Here is a 20,290-nt window from a genome sequence, read left to right as displayed (position 1 = left end):
TAATTATCAGATGGCTGTCTTGAATTCATCCCCCTTCCACTGCTACAGCAGTGCTTTGTTCTCTGTCCTTTGTCATTCCCCAACTTCTTCCCTGTGCAGTCTTCCTGACCCCTGCCACCAGCACCTCCCTACCCCCAGCTCCCCATAGTGCCTCCGCTCCACACTTATTTACAGAAACTGCTTGGGTTCTATTCCCTCCTGGAGCATAGCACGTGGAAGCTCAAACCCTGCCAGGCCATGCAGCGGTGCTGGCATTGATTGAATAGGCAAAGGACACAGTTTTATTGTGCTTGGTGCCAGGAGGGAATCCAGCCCAAGCTGAAGCTGAGCTGTGCCTGACAATAAGAGGGAGGAAAGGGACAGAAGGGGTCACAAGCTGCAGAGGGCAAGCAGACAAGGCTGCAGGAGGTCTGATTCTGGCTCTGACCTGGGCTTGTAGTCAGACTCAGAGCCACAACAGCTGCCTGCCACAGCCCCCACCCTCTCAACTTTTTACACAAGTCTAAGATGAGTGTTTTTTTTCTCCCATTCTCACTGGGAGAAAAACCCGCATCTTAAGATTTGAGTAAATATGGTGTGTGTGTGTGTGTGGGCTTCCATCAATTATGAAAAAAAATGTTCAAATAAGTGTCACTCCTACAAAAGAAAGCAGAGCTCCACGGACTTGATTCTGTTACTTCTACTTTTGTTAAAAATTATCTTACCACATGTGTAGTTCGGCAGTCAGTGGGACTATTCACAAGGAAGGTACTATTCAATGTGAGTAAGGATGGCAGAAGGAGGATATTTCCATGTAAAATACCTGGCTTATAGCTATCAAATCAGTAAGACAGTGCACTTGGGAAAACTAATGGACTGTTTTCCAGTGGAGATTATGTCTTATATACAAGTCTTCCTGATTTATTACAAAAAAGTAAAATGCTGTCCAAACTCAAGTTAATATTCAATGACTGCATTCAGCAACAAGTGACATAAGACATGAGTAATAAAGGAAAGAAAAATATGAGAAATGAGACTATAAAAGTAACTCATACACTAAAATGAAACTCTGTTTTAGCTTTATAGATGACTCAAGTATGAAAAGATAAAATACAAGTGTCATGAACTAAATCTGATACTATTATAAAGGAATATACAATATAAACACAGGGAACAAGGGAATAGCCTTCCCTACATTTTTATTAATATTTGCTGTCTATAAAGATCTGGGGAGTCTATCTACTTGCAACAATTCTGTTTGCTGTTGAGATTTTCTGTGTGCATCTCTGATGAATTACCAAGTTCCAAATTCAAAATAGAATTTTTGCCCTCTTTATCTTTTTATCATTATCTTGGATTGAAATTCTAAGGAGTGTTGGCACAGGATCAACAAATGAAAGTCAATACCTTTGATGACTTTCCATTTAAATGGACCACCCTTGGACAAAGAGGTGGACAACAGAAAGAGATAACAAGTTTTTCAGGTGTGCACTCCAGAGAACAGTTAACTAAACTTATTAGAAAATTTTAATAATTTAAAAGGGCAGATTAGAGAGCTATCTGATAAAGGTGATTGGAAGAAACAGTATTACATAAGGCAACTAGGGAGAGAGAAAGCAAAACAGATCGGGCTTATACTAAAGTTTTGATGGTGTAACTATATAGGTGAGGTGAAAGACAAAAAAGCCATCCCCAGGCCCATACGTCTAATCCTGCAAAACCTCTGGTAAGACGCAGCTATTGCAAGAAGGGTGTTTTTGTCAGTTTAGCTAATGACTGAGGAGATGATGCACCAAACGCTGGCTCATGCTGCTTTCTCTGAGGAAGCTCTTCTAATTTGGCTATGATGGCAAACATAACAAGCCCAGAGAGTGTCTGAGGTGGGGAGCTTGAATGGGAAATCCTGGTCATTTCTTCTCCCTGGATAGCAGTGACACATGGGGCAGCATCAGTGGGCTGGGCTACCAGCAGCAAAGGCTGGGCCAGCAGTGCAGTGGCTGCTGTTTTTGCATTTCTCCCCAGTCTGCAACTCAGGACCTGGGACTGCTGACCTAGTTGCCCACTCTTGGCTATGCTACTAGGAAAAGCAGATGGAAACAGGTTATTCCATGTTCCAGAAAAGAAACCATATGCAGGATTTGAAATGGGAGGAAGAATCCTGGATTAGGTCTTTGAGGAAGTGGTGGCAATCATTTTTATTCTGTTCAGACCTGTCATTACTTCTTGTGCCCGTTAAACCATGACTAGCTTTTGAAACCCTTACAACTATGTAAAGGAGTTCAAAACAGTAACTATGCATCTATTTTGCCATCACATATCTCTGAAAAGGTGACCTGTAAACCCCAAGTACCCACACAGCTGGAGTTTTGGGCTAACTGGTGGCCCATGAATGTTGCTGCCTGCCAGGTTTGTCAGTGCAGCTGCCAGAGTTACTGTGTTGGTGCAGCTTCAGAACCCATAGGGTGAATGCTGTTGCTACTTAGCCCCCCAATCCCTTTCCCATCACCAAATTTGGAATCTTTGGTCACTGTCGATGACTAAAATTGGTGGCAAGGAAAAAGAGGGGGCATGAAGTAGTAGTGTTTATCCCCTAGGTTTTAAAAACCATGTTTATCATAGCTGGGGGATTTGATGGGCAAGTTCCATTTTGGTGAAGGGACAGTAGTCAGACAGTCTATCCCAAGCAAAGTGCGTCAGAGAGGCTGGAGTAGGAGATACTGACTGGAGTCTACTTTTACCCAAGGAACCTAAAAGTAAAAGTCCCAGAAGTCAGAATCCAAACACAGCAGCCTGGTGACTGGTCAACTCGGCTGTGTTCACCAGAACTTTGCAGAATAACTAAGAAGGAAACTTACCATAGTCAGAAATAGTGCAGATGTGGGCAAATGACAGCAGCATGTCCAGCATGGATACAGTGTCAGAAAGTTTGTACAGACAATGAATATGTTCATAGATCTCGCTTAGTAGTTTACACACTATTCTGTAAGCAGATGGTTATTATTCAGTTCTGGTATATTAAATTTAATTGCCTTACACATTTTGCAGAAATAATGCAATTATTAGCTTAAACTGTTAACATGGTATTTAATAGCATGACAGACACTTTCCAAATGAAAACCAGAAATATGGGCAAGTCTGTGAATTTCTGAATAACATATTAAATGGAGGAGGGAGGGAAATTATCAACCTCTGGGCTAATTCTGTTATCAGATTGTGGCTATAACTCCCACTGGCTTGCAAGAGAGCTGTTTCTGCAGAACTGGTTCTCTAAAATACAGCTTGGGATTCAATAGTATTTTATTATTCTCCAGAGTATGACTTTTCCATTCCCTGAGTTCATGGCTCAGGATAAATTCACAGGAAAGGAACGGCCAAAATGGGCCATTTATTGTCTGTGCTAGCTTTACAAAATTGATAAATTCGTTGCATGTTTTTATGTTAATAATACCCCTAGAAAATGTTTAATATTTGTGATGAATAATAGGGCTGTGTGAAGCTTCGGTTGCTGATTCGATTTGGAGGAGATTTGGCCCGATTCAGCCGCTGAATCTCTAAATCTGAATCGAATCAGGAGACCCATTAATCTCTCCAAATCAAATTAGAAGCCTCCAATTCAATTTGGAGAGATTTGATGATTCTGTCATAGACGCAGCTTTACATGTTTTTTCTACATACCTCAAGATACTAGGCGGTCCATGAACGCTGAGATGGTGGGGCGGATGGAGTGCCCCATGGGAATGTGTGGTGGGGGGGTCCCCAGCATGCTCAACAGCAGACAAGGAAGTGGACCATAACATGCGAGGGACCCCCACATGCCTCTCTCTTGGTGACTGGTTCTTCTTGGGTCGGGGGGGGGGGGGAACCTGGGGCCCCACCACGACTGATTGCTGAACCAGAGAGGCATGGGGTCCCCTGTACGCTTGGTGGCAAACCTGGAAGTGGACCGGAAGTATTTCCAGTCCATTTCCAGGTCCACTGCCAAGCACATGGGAGGCCTGCCTGCACTCCTGTGGGCTGCACCATCTGCCCCTCCATCTCAGCATTCACGAGCCGTGCCTGGTACCTCAAGGTATGTAGAAAAAACATATAAAGCTGTGTCTATGTCCAAATCGCTGATTTGCTGAATCAGAATTGAATCTTCAGATTTGGCCAAATTGAATTGGGACAGTGATCCAAATCAGCAAATCGAATCACTGTCCTCCAAATTGGGCCAAATCTGAATCTGAATCGAATATGGCCCACTTTGCACATCCCTAATGAATAACTTCTTTTCATGTATAAAACTTAATACATTTAAATCATGAGTTAATATAATTTGGCCTTTTAATTTTCTCTCTCATGATGTGTAGTTGTACCCTCTCTGTACGTTAGATTGCTCTTATAAATGACCATAATTTAACAAGCAAAACTGGTTAGAAAACTTTGTAATTACTTGTTAATGTGACAGAAATCAAGTTACCATAAATATTACAATGTTTGAAATAATCTTACAAGTAGGTCATGTGATAAATTTCTCTCAAAGACTCCTGGCACCTTTCATTCATTTTAATCACATCTGCTGAAGTAAAGCTATATGTATTTTTTATTTTAGTAATCTGTAGAGAAATGCCAAATAATCACAATTAACGATGATTTCCAAAAAGCATAAAACATAATTACTTCACTGCAGTTTCCCTAAATCAGCATGAGGAAAAGAAAATGAAATTATCAAAAGGATAATACACCCTTAGAGCATTGCATATTATCTGACAATTGAATATTATGATACATACAGAAATAATACACCATATAAAAGAACAAAATCAAATAAATTCTAACCTAATTTACTTTCATTTAACTTCACTGGTCATTAATTTCATGACAAAGCATCTTTAGAAGAATATGTACCTTTGTGAATTCTGAAGGAAGTTGACCATCAGATAAAACTGCAGAGTCTGCATTCATGTGGATAAAAAATCCACGAGAAGAACTGAAACTTGTCTTCAAAGGGAGGTTATATTTTTCTGCAAGCTGTGTTATCATTCCTATTGCAATATGAGGGGAAAAAGCAGCTATAACTGAAACACTTTGTAATGTATTATAAAACTTGTAATATCTAAACACTGAAGTCCAGTAAATCAGAATGCTTTGTTGGGACCTTGGAAGGAGTATTGTGTGGAGTTGAAACAATTCAGATAACCATTTAAATAAGAGCTCTGATGGCACAGAACCAGTGGATACAAACTATCAGAAGAGAACTCTGGTATTCTTTTAAAAAGATGATTAATGTTATAATAATGTCTGAGAGATATCAAGGTTGGCTTGTCCCTCCACTAGGAAGAAAAATTTCCCCTAAAAATTAAGTTCAGATGAGTCCACTGTTCAGCTAGTGATGTACTGTCCTGTGTTCTCAACAAGAATCTTAGATCTGGTATGCTCAGTCTTTTCCTACTTGTGACTCTAAAACAGTCCAGAAGTGCAGCAAATATGGGGAAAAGTTAGGGATGGAAATTACACACAGACCAATACAAATTATTGGAAACTAGTTCAAATCTGCAACACAAGACAAATTCAATGCACATAAACTGCTTTCAAAGTGGCCAAAACCAGTTTAAGATAAACCTGCATGAATGTCATATCAGACTTAACTGACTACGGTTAAATCAGTTTATTGAACTTCTGCCACAGATCCCGCTCCAGATTCCAGTTAAATCAGTCCCAAAGCGGATGCTTTGCACCTCCCTCACAAACCCTCCCCTTGCAGGATGGGCAAGCTAGCTTTAGCCCATGCCATCTCCTCCAGCAGAGCAAGGAGGCATGCTCTAGTGCATGGGTAGACAAAATACAGCCCGCAGGCCAGATCTGGCCCACCAGGCCATTCTATCTGGCCTGCGGGGCCCCTAAAAAATTTAGAAAATGAGTATTTATCTGCCCATGGCTGCCTGTCAAAGATGACAGGAGGCAGCAGCAGTAGGACCAGGGGGAGCCAGTGGCAGGACTAAGCAGCCGCAACAGTGAGGCCAGCCCATCACCACCCTGCCCCACCCACCCGGAAGCCTTTGCCTAGCAAGGGCTTCTGGCCTGGGACCCTGGGGCTGTTTCTATCTCCCTGAGCCAGAGGGAAATTCAGATAAGGAGGGGAGGAGGCAGGGAAGGACCGTGGGCAATCATCCCAGTCCTCAGGGCCAGGCCGGCAAGCTCCTGCAGTCCTGGCACTGCACATGGGAACCATTTGCTGCTAAAGCAGCTGGTGGGTGGAGAGGGAAGGGGCAGTGAGAGGGCATGTGGAGCACAGTAACTGCTGGGCGGGAGTGTGGGGCCTGTGCCAGTACACCAGCACGGGCCCCATGGGGTTCCCACATAGCTGTCGTTGCACTCCATGTGCCCATTCGCCACCACTCCCCCACCACCTGCCTCAATCATTTCCCTGCTTTCTTGCCCACAGCTGCTGCCGCTCTAGCACCACGTGGTTCCATGCTGCAGTGCCGGGCTGCAGGACTCAGCAGGAACTGGTCCAGCCCCTACTATTCTTGGCTCGCTCCATGGAGTACCAGCTGGTCCGGTCCAGTTCTTGCTGCATTCTACAGTCTCGGCCATGCATCTAGGACATGGTGCTGGAGCAATGAGCAGGGGGGAAGGGGGCAGGTGGGTTGGAGGGGCAACAAGGAAGCAGCATGATAAGGGCAGCAGTGGCAGACAGGAGGGGGAAGTGGTGGCAAGCGGGAGCATGGGGCCTGCATGCCCCAGGGCCAGGAATGGCATAAGCATGGAGCCCAGGCTTGGAGGAACACTGGTGGGGGCTCTCCCTGCTGCAGGGGGAGCTGTGGGCAGGCTGTGGGCAAACCTTTCCCCTCCATGCATGCCAAAGCTCTTCTAAGCCACCCGCTCCCTACACACTCACAGCCCCTCACAAAACCCATGCCTACCCACACCCCACACACACCCACATGCTCTTCCACCCAACAGATACACATGTAAATTAGGACATTAAAAAAAAGAGATTAATGAATGTTGTAGTACTTTTGATTTTTATAATATAATTTGGTATTTTTCTGGTTCTGAGCTGGCAAACCCCCTTGCTGAAGGGTACTTTGGGGGGGGGGGGAGGGACTTCTGGTGGCAAAGGTCAGAGGTTAGGGGACAGGACTTCCGGTCCCAAGATGGTGACCAGGTGGCGGGGCACCTGTCATGGGGCAGGGCTACCCTTGTGGCCCTCGATGGCTTGCCAAAACTCAGGTAGCAGTCTTCCAGCTGAAATAATTGCCTGCCTCTGCTCTAGCGCCCCCTGGCTTCTGGCCTGGGTCACTGTAGAAAAGTGGCTGCATTTCTGGAATTAAAAATGAATGTCTGTTCACTTGCTCATCATTTCAATCTATGCATCTTAGACTAACCTACAAAGTCTGAATTGTTTCAGCTTTGGGCTTTTTGACTGTCTGTACTTAGCCTAGGTGTTCAAAAGGAGGGCTGTAGTGAAAGTAGACTGAAGAGGAATGACAACTCCTATCCATGTACTTTTCTTTGGATTTCAGAACTAAGGAAATTATGGAAAAATGAGGGGAAAAAACTAAATACTTAGGCTGTTCACTCTGTGGTATAGAAAGTGTAAGATAAAATGCTAACAGGAACCTCAAGATAATGGAAAGTATATTATTAGTTCTTAAATTTGGATCTTCAATTTATCACTCTTGCTAACTAAAGTGTTAATCCATCTTATGATACCATTTGTTAACTGTCTACTCAGAAAAATTACAGAAGCCATTCCAGGAGAAAAAAATACTCTTCACTTTTGACTGAGTCATGTTCACAAAACAATAGAAGCATTTTTCCAAAATGTCTATTGTTCACTTTAGCTTAAAAAACAAGATTAAGATGCAACTCATGAACAAAACAAAAACTGGTTAAAATATAAAGAACTGAGTACTCATCATTTTATATGTAATAACTTCATATTGACAACTGCAATCCTTTAAAATAATTCTGTTTGAATACTTTTGACCAAATTTAGATCTGGCACATGTGGGTACCAAACTCAGTGTTTATATGCATAGATTAAAATATGATTAACATCATGGTATTTTTGGCATACTAATTGCCAATTTCTACATTCTAATTTTCTAATCAAGGACACAATTTACATTAACATTGTTTGTCTTTTCCGCATTAGAACATCACCACAATACATTTTTACTAAATTTTATAGTTCTATGTAGCAGATAAAATGTATTTTGGAGTTCCTGTATATGAAAATATAAGTATAGAGATACCTGCTATATCATCCACTATCTCTGTGTATGTTCTACGAGCTATATCAAGGAATTCATTGATGTTTGGTCTTACAGCATAGCATTTCTGGGTCCTCATATTCAAGCATCCTTTTGTGTATCTGGTATCATCATTAATGACTGTCTTAATTTTTTCAAGTATGATTCCAAACCTGCACCATGAATGACATCATTGATGGATTTAGCTAATGTTAAACAACATTATCGCCCAGAAATTACAAATAACTGAAGGCAGTACATGTTGGTAGCTCAAAATAAATATTAAAAACTTAATATATATTTTAAAATCTCAGAGGAACATAGACACAGTGAAATATGAGTGAAATGTGCTATTATCTGAAGACAGATAGACATAACAATATGCAATTATTATTGGTGAGTCTGAGAAACTGAAATATTTTTAAACTGATTTTCTTTCAGAGTACTTGACTGTTTTAAGAACTTGTTTGTCATTCATTCACCCAATTATTAAAACCAACTTTTTTTTAATCTTGAATTTTTACTGTATCAGTTGAAAAGCTGAACTTCTAAAAACTTTACCAACTGCTTTTAAGAAGAACATAAAACGGGAGCTATAACTACAAATATTTAAAGATGAAATCCTATAGCCAGCCTAAGGAGACAGCTGGATATAAAATCCATGAAAAAAAATATCATCATAGTACCGTTTATCTTCCAGAGAACTATAGTATGCTTTTAGCAAAGGTGTCTTGTAGCTTCGTAAGGCAGCCTATTCAAAATGAAAATATAGTATAGTTACAGAGTGAAATGTATAACTGTTTTAACAGATTAACAGATTTAGATTCACTTAGCCTTATATGAGGTTAGGATTATATGAAAAGAGCTCAAAAGGTCAGCAGGAATACATTTAAATTAACTATTTCTTATACAATCAAGAATTCAGTAACATTATTAATTTAATTTGTAAAGTATCAGATTCAACAATACTTAAAAAAGATTAATATAAAAATAAATTTGGAGGTACAGTACTCCTCTTATTTTTTGAGGATGTTACTGCAGTAACAACATACAGTTCCATGAAAGGTAAAGTAAATATAATACACTAAATTATGCAAAAATGAAGATCAACAGAAGGTTTGTATTTTATATGGATATAGTAACAGTATCACCTTTAGAGGATCCACAAGCTCTAGGGTATGCTTCAGGTAGATTAAATTAGTTATTTTTGATTCAGCTGCTTGAACCTGTTGAAAAAATATTATCAATATAAAAGGAATATACTTTAAAATAGCATGTTTCAAAACTATCATGAACTTTAAACACATTCTAAATGTGTCATTTCATAAATCACTGAATATATGAAAAAACTGCTACCTGATTCTAGAAACAGGCTTTGAAACATTTGTAAACTTTCTATGTAACTATATTTTAAAAATACTTATTGCAAATGAGACATCTTACTTTTTGAGAAAACGAACAGTTACTTACACCATTGTAACTGTGGATCTTTGAGATATATTGTCCATATCAATTCCACTTCTTAATTTCCCAAGATTACTTGTATCATGCCTTACCATAATCTATGTTGACAGCTTCTGAGTGGGACAGTTTGCCTTTCATCCTGTCAGCAAATGCTAAAAACAATTTAGGAGATACCTAAGTCTCTGTGACTGTTGTACAGCAGGGACATGGATCTCAACCTCCAGTACATGGAGTACTGAAGAATGGCAGGCTGTATCCTCTAAGAGGGCATATAACCCATGAATTTTAGAAAATTATGACTTAGTGAACCTGAAACTGCTTGATGAGGTTGAGAATGGTAAGAAATCTATCCTGTGGTAGGTGATCCTTCATCATTATAGTCCAGAAGTACTCCTTTAAACTCTAGAGTCTGAGTGGATTTTGCTTTGATGATTCTGAGGTCCCCGAAGTATCAACATGTCCTAAATGATTCAGATTGACCCACTGTGTTTATGGAGACTGAAATCCTGGATCAGCTAGTCACTGAGAAATGTATAGACTTGGACTCCCCAACTCAACAGGAAGCCCATCACTATTACCGGATACTTGATGAACACGTTCAGGGCTCTGGAAAGATCAAAGGGAAGCACTATGTACTGGTTAAGGAGATTTTCCCACAATAATATACATGTCTTGCAAGTTAAGAGTCATGAAACAGTCTAAAGAACCTAGAATAGGAATTACAGATGCTAACATTATAATCTTTAATTTGAATTGATGGATGAATTTTTGAGCTGCCAAAGGTCTAGAATGACGTGTCATCCCTTTTTCTTTGGGAAAAGAGACACCCCACTTTGCATTTTCACAGGCAACTCTTCCACAGCTCTGAGCTGCAGAAGTCAACAATATAACTTGTGAAAAGTTAGGGAGGTTAGGAAGGGATTTGAACTTAAGGTTAGGGAACTGAATAGAGTACATCTTGTCCATATTTGGGACTTCATGGTCTCATGTGGTTGGGTTTCACATGCACTAAAATGAAAATAAATGGTTTTCCCAAAGAGGTGAGGCAAGAATCTTTTTGTTCTGTGAGGCTTCTGAGCATGCAGTTAGATCTGCTGAAAAGAACTGTTGGAGAACTTGCAGAAAAAGAGGAAGAGGCAGAGGATATCCTCCTTCCAGAACTTGTCCCAGCAACCTTTGTGGCTCCGACAATCTCTTTTATATGCAGGGAACAAACAACACAGTTGTTTTGCTGGTGCCACTAAGACTTGGTCTACCTGTTCTCTTGGGAACCAGGTCCAATGCTTCACTATATTTGTAGTCATATTTCAAGCCATTCTACCCAAACAGTTGAGTAGAATGTTTGTAATAAGGTTCAGAAAGCCAGGTGCTCCTTCTGGCTCAATGACTTGCATTGCTCCCTCTGTTCATGTGAGTAACCTCAATGATTTGAGACATGCAGTCCCAATTAAAGGCCTCAGATTTGACAGGGGTACTTGATATTTTACAACCTGTATTTGCAAATCGACACGTACAATTACTACTAACATGGCTGAGTTTCTAAAATTCTCATCTCTGGGGTTGCCTTCACAGTCCCTGCTATTTCTACCTCTCCTGGATTATAGGAATGATTAAGAAGCCTCATGTTATATATAATAATATAACACTATAAATATATAATACTCAAATATGCAAAGCCCTTGGAGGGGACCCAGTAATGGCCGTCCACTTCCTTGGAAGTGGGGTCACTGAAGCAATCGTTCTTTCAGTGCACTTATTTCACATGGAACATGAAGCAGTGGAGTGAGCTCCAAAACTATTTCACTGGGTTCTTTTTAATTCATTACATTAAAGGGCACTGTTTGTGTCACCCCAACAAAGTCCAACCTGGCCTTGTTTTCTTTTCTCAGCTGGTCTCCATTCCAGTGCTTGTCATGATAGATTGGATGGTTTTTAATTTATGCAGATGTTATGCAGTCTATGCCTGTGCTTGTTACCAGGTAACAACATTCTTATACTTCCTCTAATATCCGTGTGCCAAGTTGTATTACTACTGGCTCTTGCAGGTTACGAGCAGGGATCCTGGTTTTCTCCAATTTAAAAAAAATCCTAATCAACCTCATTAGATGCCAAGGTGGTTCAAAATTAAATACGCATCAGGCAGGGTGGTGCATGATCTCTACTAAGTTTTGCAATTGTTATTAATTGGAGCTTGAAATGCGTGGCTCAGTGAAGTCTTTGCCGATAACATTGCAATGCTAGCAGGCAACACCAGCAGTATGTAATAGATGACAAGTAGCTTCCAAAGGCAAGCAGAAAAGGTGGGCTTGAAAAACACAAGAAAGACAAAACTCGTGTCTGCTCATAACCAGTGATCCTGCTTTTCTCTGACTTAAACCCCCTCCCCTCCAATTTTCAGTTAAAAAATGTAACCCCAAATCCACATTTTTCCATGATTAAAATGAAACACCATTTATATATATTATAAAAATGTATATAATATATATAAATGGTGCTTCATTTAAATAATAAAAAAATGTGGATTTGGGGTTATTTTTTTTAAGCTGGAAATTGGGATTTTTTTTTAATTAAAGAAAACCAGGATCCCTGGCTATGACGTAGTCCCTGTTCCCCTGAGCACTCCCAGGAGTGACAAGTAATAATGGTCACAAGCTGGCAGAGGGTAGATTTAGGCTAGATATCAGGAGGCGCTACTTCACAGTCAGGGTGGCTAGGGTCTGGACTCAACTTCCAAGAGAAGTGGTGCTGGCTCCTACCCTGGGGGTCTTTAAAAGGAGGCTAGATGAACACCTTGCCGGGGTCGTTTGACCCCAGTACTCTTTCCTGCCATGGCAGGGGGTCAGACTTGATGATCTGCTCAGGTCCTTTCCGACCCTACAGACTATGAAACTATGAAGATCATCGAGTCCAACTCCCTGCTCTGCCCAGGAAAGAGCACTGGGGTCAAATAACTCCAGCCAGATGTTTGTCTAATCTCTTTTTAAATGCCCCCAAGGTAGGAGAAAGCACCACCTCCCTCGGAAGCCCATTCCATATTTTGGCAACTTTAACTGTAAAGATAACTGAAAATTAAAGAATAATTGTTAAGGCAGATATATTTATAAACATACTGTATCCTGCTTTGGGAGTTGTACTAAAACTGAAAGAAGTTGTTCGGTATCCAGAAATCTTGAAATAACTGTAAAACAAAATTAAATTTAAAAAAAAAAATCAGAAACTGAAGTGGAATGTAGTATTATTTTATATAACTAAATTATTTTTTTTTCCAAAACAGACATAGAAAATTACTTTTTAATATTTTAGTTTATTAATCATCACACTCTTCCTTCATTTTATTAAGGAAAACATGCTGACAAAGTATTATAATTGCATCTACCAAGAAGCTAGCTGTCAAAATACTACATATTTACATAATTTTTTGCATATCTGTAATCACAGAACTTGAATACTTACTGGACACCATATTATGACTAATATAATCAACTCAACCACATTCTCTTTATTAATGAAACTTACAAAACATCTGCAATCTAAACAATGTTAATATCTTCTAATAAGGACAAAGGGTATAAATCTAATAAACACTACTGTTGCCAGGGAGACTCTTCCTTGATCAATGACTTTACTTCACGTATTCATCCAGAAAAAATGTCAGACAACAAACAAAGCAGACAGTACTCAAAGGCCATACATTATCTTAAAACCCGTAGCAACATTCTCTGGTTGAAAATCCCCATCCAAATAGAAAGCTCCAGCTATGAAAGACAAAAGATAAACGCAACTCCACAATTTCACAAGTTATATCCTCAGTAAGCCAACCCCCCAAAATAAAATCTGCAAAAGAACAATCATATCAGAAGGAATGGGAAGAAAATGTACTACATTACTAATTATACAACTACAATGACTGAAGGAGGAAGATTACCAGTGGGCAGTACTGAATTATTGAAGAGGTAGAAAACTAAAAAACAGTGCAAAATAAAGATGAAAAAATCCCTCAAATCTGATTAATCCCTGCTACGTTCCAGCGCTTTAGAGGTGCTATGGGACTGAAGAAACAGCATTGTAAGGGACATAGAGAGAAGGAAGAAGACTAATTATAAAGCACCATAGTAAATCAGGAGGAAAACACTACCTGAGATACACAACCAAAGAGAGGTAGCAGTAACTCTTTAAATGTTAAGCCAGTGGTTCTCAACCTTTTTAGGCACCCCTCAATAGATTCAAGACACCCAATAGAAAATGCCAGCTCTTCGCTTTCACTATTTTTTTGACTGCAGAAAGATAATAGAGAAAAATTTCTGTTGCAAAGAGCTCAGAAAGACCACAACTTTAACACTATGGATTCATATTTGAAATCTCTGGGTTTATCCTGTGAATCATGCTCACACACCTAGACAGTACTAAGATTTCATGGCACCTCATTGAAAGGAAGTCAGCCCAGAGTGCTGCTAAACTCTGGCTGAGAATCACTGAGTTAAGATATTAAGTTTTCTTGGAAGTCATATTACAATTCTTAGAAGTTGAGCTACAAATGCCACAGTATATTTCCAAAACCACCTTTATCATTATTAGGAACACAGAACTGAAAAAGACCATCAAGTCTAGTCCCCAGCTATTAAGAAACTGGTCAGACCCTACATTAAGTTTCTCATCCCCGCTACTTCTACTACTAGAAGACTGTTCCAGAATCTCATTGCTGTGATGTTTAGACACTTTCTTCTAATTTCCTGCATTTACTCACAGGCAGTTTATTTCTCTGTTCTTGGATCAATATTTACCTTCAAGTTATATAGTTATTTTCTCCGCCTTATGTTTACCCTCCTATTGTAGCCCTACAACAGACAAAACTTACTGACAAAATAGACAAAAATGATCATGCTTCCCACCTTTTTTTTGCACAGCTAAACAAGACAAAAAACACTTTATTCCCCTGATCATCCTAATAGCCCTGTTCCAGTTAGAATTCACCTTAACTGGACACCGCATTTCAAATAACGTGTCACTATAAGGGTGTGCGAAATGGGCCATATTTGATTTAGATTTGGCCTGAATCGGGGACAGTGATTCAATTAGTTGATTTGGATCTCTGTCCCAGGCTCCAGACAGACACGCGGGTGAAAGCCTGCCGTGCCCCCGCTCCCCCAAAGCCCCCCAGACACCTCCCAGCAGCCGCAGAGCCCCCTGCCAACCCCCAGCACAGCCGGAGGCAAGCGGGGCTCATGGTGGGAAGGAGTTAACCCCTCTCTCTCTCTGAGTGGGAGGAGGCAGCTGCGTGGAGCCCGGCTGGGTCAAGTCTCCGCCCAGGCCCCTACTTATCCCAGCCCCCCAGGGAGAGAGAAAAGTAGGAGGGGGTACTCACCAGTATCCCTCCAGTAGGGCAGGGCCCCCCAAATCCCGGACAGGGCCCTCCCTTGCCCGAGAACAGCTTTCCCCGACGGCAGGCCCACTGCGCATGCGCGCAGTTTAAAAGGGCCCGCCACATAGCAAAAAAGTTCAGTTAGGCTCCGGAGTGGTGAGAGACACATGGGTGAAAGCCCGCCATGCCCCCGCTCCCCTGAAGCCCCCCAGATACCTCCCAGCAGCCGCAGAGCCCCCTGCTGACTCTCAGCACAGCTGGAGGCAAGTGGGGCTCATGGTGGGAAGGGATTAACCCCTCTCTCTCCCAGTGGGAGTAGGCGGCTGCGTGGAGCCGGGCCGGGTCAAGCCCCTGCCCAGGCCCCTACTTTGCCCAGCCCCCCAGGGAGCCATGCGACCGGGGTAGCATGAACAGGCTGCACAAACAGGCACGCTGTCTGCTGGCACGTGAGTTAGTGCAGAGTTCGCATAGGAGGGTGTGCGGGAGGGCCCGAGACCCTGCCTGTGAACCCACCAGGACAGTCAGTCCCAGCCGTAGCCAGCCTACCAGGGACATGACATGGATGGGCACGCACCGCACCCTGAGGGTCCCCTCAGGCTCTGCGGCCCCCGCCCTCGGGCACCTCAGAGACTGCCCCCCAGATGGAGCCCCTGGCTTCACGCAGACAGAGCCCCTGGCTCTTGGCTGCGGGTGCTGCCTGTCCCTTTTTCAGGCTCTGGGACCCGGGAGCATGGCCACCTCCCCGTGTGGGGTCTGCTCCCTTTTGGGGTCTCTGGCACACCAGCTGGAGGAGCTCCAGGTCACAGTCCAGAGACTATGTGCCATCAGGGGCTGTGAGCAGGAGATTGACTCCTACTGCCAGGCCCTTCTCCCCTGGGAGCTGGAGGGTAGACCACCGTCTCCCTCCAGGACAAAGGAGGACTCTGGGACCTTCCACTCTGTCCAGTTAGGGGCACGGACCAAGGTGGTCAAGGGCCCTAAGGCCCGCCAAACCAAGGCCTCTGCCCCACTGGAGCTTAGCAACAGGTTTGTGGGAAAAGCGGGGGGGCTGAAAACCGTTTGCTTTTACGAGAACTCAGGAAGCATCTACATGCAGCTTGTTTCCCGCTCTGTTGTGCAAACATGCAAACCGCAGACTTGCAGTTGGAAAGTCCTTAGCTTCGCAACTATGCTAGTTTGAAATGCGATTGCGCTAATGGAATTTTCCCAATACCTTGTAATCAAGTATATAAGCAATGGAGAATAGGCACTCGGGGTCGGCTTTTGATCTGAGTCTCATGACTCCAGGCTGACCTGCTTGCAAGCAATAAAGGCTTTTGTCTCTGTGGCTTGTGGTGTGACTCACTTCTGAAGACCAAATTGCAACTTAGCCTCCAGGAGCTCGAACAGCCCCTTGTGCAACAGGTTCGCACCTCTTGCAGCTCCAGCAGAGCCTGCTAAGTTGCTAGCTCCCTTAGACAACACAGGCTCACCTGCAGCTACCAACCCCGGTCTCCCCAAGACAAAATGTAAGGTGTTTGTTGTGGGAGACTCCATCCTGAGAGGGACTGAGAGGGGGCAATCTGCCGCTCTGACCCCTTAGCCCGGGAAGTCTGCTGCTTCCTCAGGGCCCGCATCCGGGATATTGCAGAGAAGATCCCAAAGCTCCTCCAGCCCACAGACCACTACCCTATGCTCCTTATTCATGTGGGCAACCAATGACATGGCTCGGAGCACTCCCAGCCAGGTCATGAGGCATGACAAGGATTTGGGAGCGGGGCTTAAGGGTCTGGGAGCACAGGTGGTGTTCTCGTTGATCCTCCCAGTCTCGGGCTATGGGCTGAGGAGGGAGAGGAGGATCTACGTAGTCAACCAAAGACTGCGGAGCTGGTGTCATCAGGAAGGCTTTGGCTTCCATGACCACAGCCCGCTCTTTGGCAAGAGAGGCAGCAAGCTGCTGGGAAGAGATGGCTTCCACCTCTCTCCGCTGGGCAGGAGGCTCTTCTCAGCCAAACTGGCTGACCTGCACCACCGGGCTTTAATCTAAGCCCGCTGGGGGATGGGGGGGGACTACTGCCACTGCTGGCCCACTGAGCAACCCTTGCAAAGCCAGGAGATCAAGGCACTTAAGGGAGCCCACCCTTGCCCCAGCCCTGGTACAATCTGTGGGCAAGGCAAGAGCCCCCAAGGGGACACTTGCCTGCCTGTACACAAATGCCAGGAGCTTGGGGAACGAGCAGGAGGAGCTCGTCCTCCTGCTCAATGCAAAAAATTATGATGTCATTGGGATAACGGAGACCTGGTGGGACTCCACCCATGACTGGGCCACAGGTATAGATGGCTATACCCTATACAGGAGGGATTGTGTAGATAAAAGGGGCGGGGGTGTAGCTCTCTATGTTAAGGAAAGCTACATGTCCCTGCAAGCTGATACTGGTGACCAGGGTAGACAGCCAGAGACCCTCTGGGTTAAAATTCTTGGAGAACATGGCACAGGGGACACAACGGTGGGAGTCTACTACAGACTTCCCACCAAAATCCTGAGCTTGACCAGGAGTTCACCCGGGAGCTAGCTGAGGCCGCATGCTCCAGGACCATGGTTGTCATGGGTGACTTCAATTACCCGGACATCTCACGGGAGGATCACTCAGCAAAATCCGAACGGTCACAAAGCTTCCTCTCATGCGTGGATGACTTCTACCTGACTCAAGAAGTCTATGGGCCAATGAGAGGCAAAGCACTGCTCAACCTTGTACTGGCTACAGGGGATGACCTAATTGGCGACCTAGTGACCGATGGGACACTGGGTGACAGCAACCACGAGCTGATCACCTTCACCATCCACCGTAAAGCTGCAAGTCAGTCAGCAACATAGAAGTCCTTGACTTCAGAAAAGCCGACTTTGAAAAGCTCAGGAGGCTTGTCAGTCAGGCCCTAAGGGACCATGACCCCAGGGAGAAGGGAGTTTAAAAAGAGTGGCTGCTCCTCAAGGGAGCAATCCTCAATGCACAAGCTAAGTCTATTCCATCTTGAAGGAAAGGCAGCAAGAGGGCACAGCAGCCGCCCTGGCTCTCCAGGGATCTAGCAGGCCTCCTAAGGCTAAAAAGAAAAGCCTACAAAGGATGGAGGATGGGATTAATCTCCAAGGAGGATTATTTTGCACTGGTCTGGTCCTGCAGGGAGCAAACCAGGAAAGCCAAGGCTGCAACTGAACTCCAACTAGCTTCGAGCATCAAGGACAATAAAAAGTCCTTTTTCAGATATGTGGGGAGCCAGAGGAAAAGCAAGGGCAACATTGGACCCCTGTTGAACCAGATGGGGCAACTGACAACTGACGCCCAGGAAAAAGCCAACCTATTAAATGGGTACTTTGTGTCAGTCTATCATCACTCCCATGGGACGCCCATGCCCGCTACGGGACAGGGAGGTCCAGGTGGAGGAGTTCCCCTGCCCTCCATAAATGCTGACCTTGTGAAGGAACATCTTGAGAAGCTGGATACCTTCAAGTCAGCCGGCCCTGACAATCTGCACCCCAGGGTACTCAAGGAGCTGGCGAGCGTCATAGCCCAGCCCCTGCCACAGATCTTTAAAAACTCCTGGTGCTCTGGTGTAGTGCATGAAGACTGGAAGAAGGCCAATGTGGTGCCTATATGCAAGAAAGGGAGGAAAGTGGATCCGGCTAACTACAGGCCCATTAGCCTGACTTCTATCCCAGGGAAAATCTTAGAAAAGTTTATTAAAGAGGGCATCCTTAATGGACTGGCCGACGCCAACATCCTAAAGGATTGCCAGCACGGGTTTGCTGTGGGTAGGTCTTGCTTGACCAATCTCATTTCCTTCTACAACCAGGTGACCTATCACCTGGACAAGGAAGATAAGATTGATGTCATATATCTTGACTTCCAAACAGCCTTCAATCTGGTATCCCATGATCACCTCTTGGCGAAACTAGCCAACTGTGGCCTTGGGTCCACCATGATCCGCTGGCTGGGAAATTGGCTCCCTGGTCAGACCCAGAGGGTTGTAATTGATGGCAGTCACTCATCATGGTGTCCTGTGACCAGTGGGGTTCCTCAAGGCTCTGTCCTGGGACCCATACTGTTCAACATCTTCATTAATGATGTGAACATTGGAGTCAGGAGGACTGGCCAAGTTTGCCGATGACACCAAACTTTGGGGCAAAGCATCCACGCCAGATGAAAGGCGGGTGATCCAGGCTGACCTGGACAGGGTCAGCAAATGGGTGGACAAGAACCTAATGGTGTTTAACACCGAAAAATGCAAGGGTCTCCACCTTGGGAAGAAAAACCTGCAGCATCCTTATAGGCTCGGCAGTGCTACGCTGGTTAGCACAATGGAAGAAAGAGACTTGGGGGTCATCATTGACTACAAGATGAACATGAGCCTGCAATGCGATGCTGCGCCTAGTAAAGCAACCAAAACACTGGCTTGCATCCACAGATGCTTCTCGAGCAAATCCCGGGACATCATTCTCCCCTTGTACTCGGCCTTGGTGAGGCTGCAGCTGGAGTACTGCGTCCAGTTTTGGGCTCCACAATTCAAAAAGGATGTGGAGAAGCTTGAGACAGTCCAGAGAAGAGCCACGTGCATGATCAGAGATCAGGAAAACAGACCTTATGATGACAGGCTGAGAGCCATGGGGCTCTTTAGCCTGGAAAAGCGCAGGGGCGATCTGATGGCCACCTATAAGTTTATCAGGGGTGACCACCAGGATCTGGGGGAACGTTTGTTCACCACAGCGCACCAAGGGATGACGAGGTCGAATGGTCATAAACTGCTGCGAGACCGTTTCAGGCTGGACATAAGGAAGAACTTCTTTACTGTCTGAGCCCCCAAGGTCTGAAACAGTCTGCCAGTGGAGGTGGTTCAAGCACCTACTCTGAACACCTTCAAGAGCAAATTGGATGCTTATCCTATGACCCCAGCTAACTTCCTGCCCTTTGGGTGGGGGACTGGACTCGATCTTCCGAGGTCCCTACCAGCCCTGATGTCTATGAAATCTATGAAATTTGATTCATCTGAATCTGAAGATTCAATGCTGATTCAGAGAATCAGCTATTTGGCCATAAACACAGCTGGAAATATTTTTTCTACATATCTCAAGGTACCAAGTGTGGCTCGTGAATTGGGGTGGATGGAACATCCCACAGGAGCAGAGATGGCCACCCCGCATACTCGGTGGTGAACCTGTAAATGGACCAGAAGTAATTCCGATCCACTCCAGGTCTGCCGCAGAGCATGCCTGGGG

General features: G+C 44.1%; 1 protein-coding gene across 1 annotated transcript in view; it reads right to left on the bottom strand.

Moving 5' to 3' along the window:
- Positions 1 to 20,290, bottom strand: part of MSH4 (mutS homolog 4) — a 79,257-nt gene that overhangs the window by 25,096 nt on the left and 33,871 nt on the right. The window contains exons 8-14 of the mRNA XM_090046811.1: positions 12,794 to 12,861; positions 9,371 to 9,445; positions 8,906 to 8,970; positions 8,223 to 8,392; positions 4,867 to 5,003; positions 4,471 to 4,574; positions 2,835 to 2,959 (exon numbers count right to left, since the gene is read on the bottom strand). Of these exons, the coding sequence (XP_089902937.1) occupies positions 2,835 to 2,959; positions 4,471 to 4,574; positions 4,867 to 5,003; positions 8,223 to 8,392; positions 8,906 to 8,970; positions 9,371 to 9,445; positions 12,794 to 12,861 (744 nt within the window). The remainder of the gene's footprint in view (positions 1 to 2,834; positions 2,960 to 4,470; positions 4,575 to 4,866; positions 5,004 to 8,222; positions 8,393 to 8,905; positions 8,971 to 9,370; positions 9,446 to 12,793; positions 12,862 to 20,290) is intronic.

The sequence above is a fragment of the Crocodylus siamensis genome, chromosome 5 (assembly GCF_052110815.1).
Source record: "Crocodylus siamensis isolate JL-2025a chromosome 5, ASM5211081v1, whole genome shotgun sequence".
NCBI lineage: Eukaryota > Metazoa > Chordata > Crocodylia > Crocodylidae > Crocodylus > Crocodylus siamensis.
This window is presented reverse-complemented; position numbering and strand designations above follow the sequence as displayed.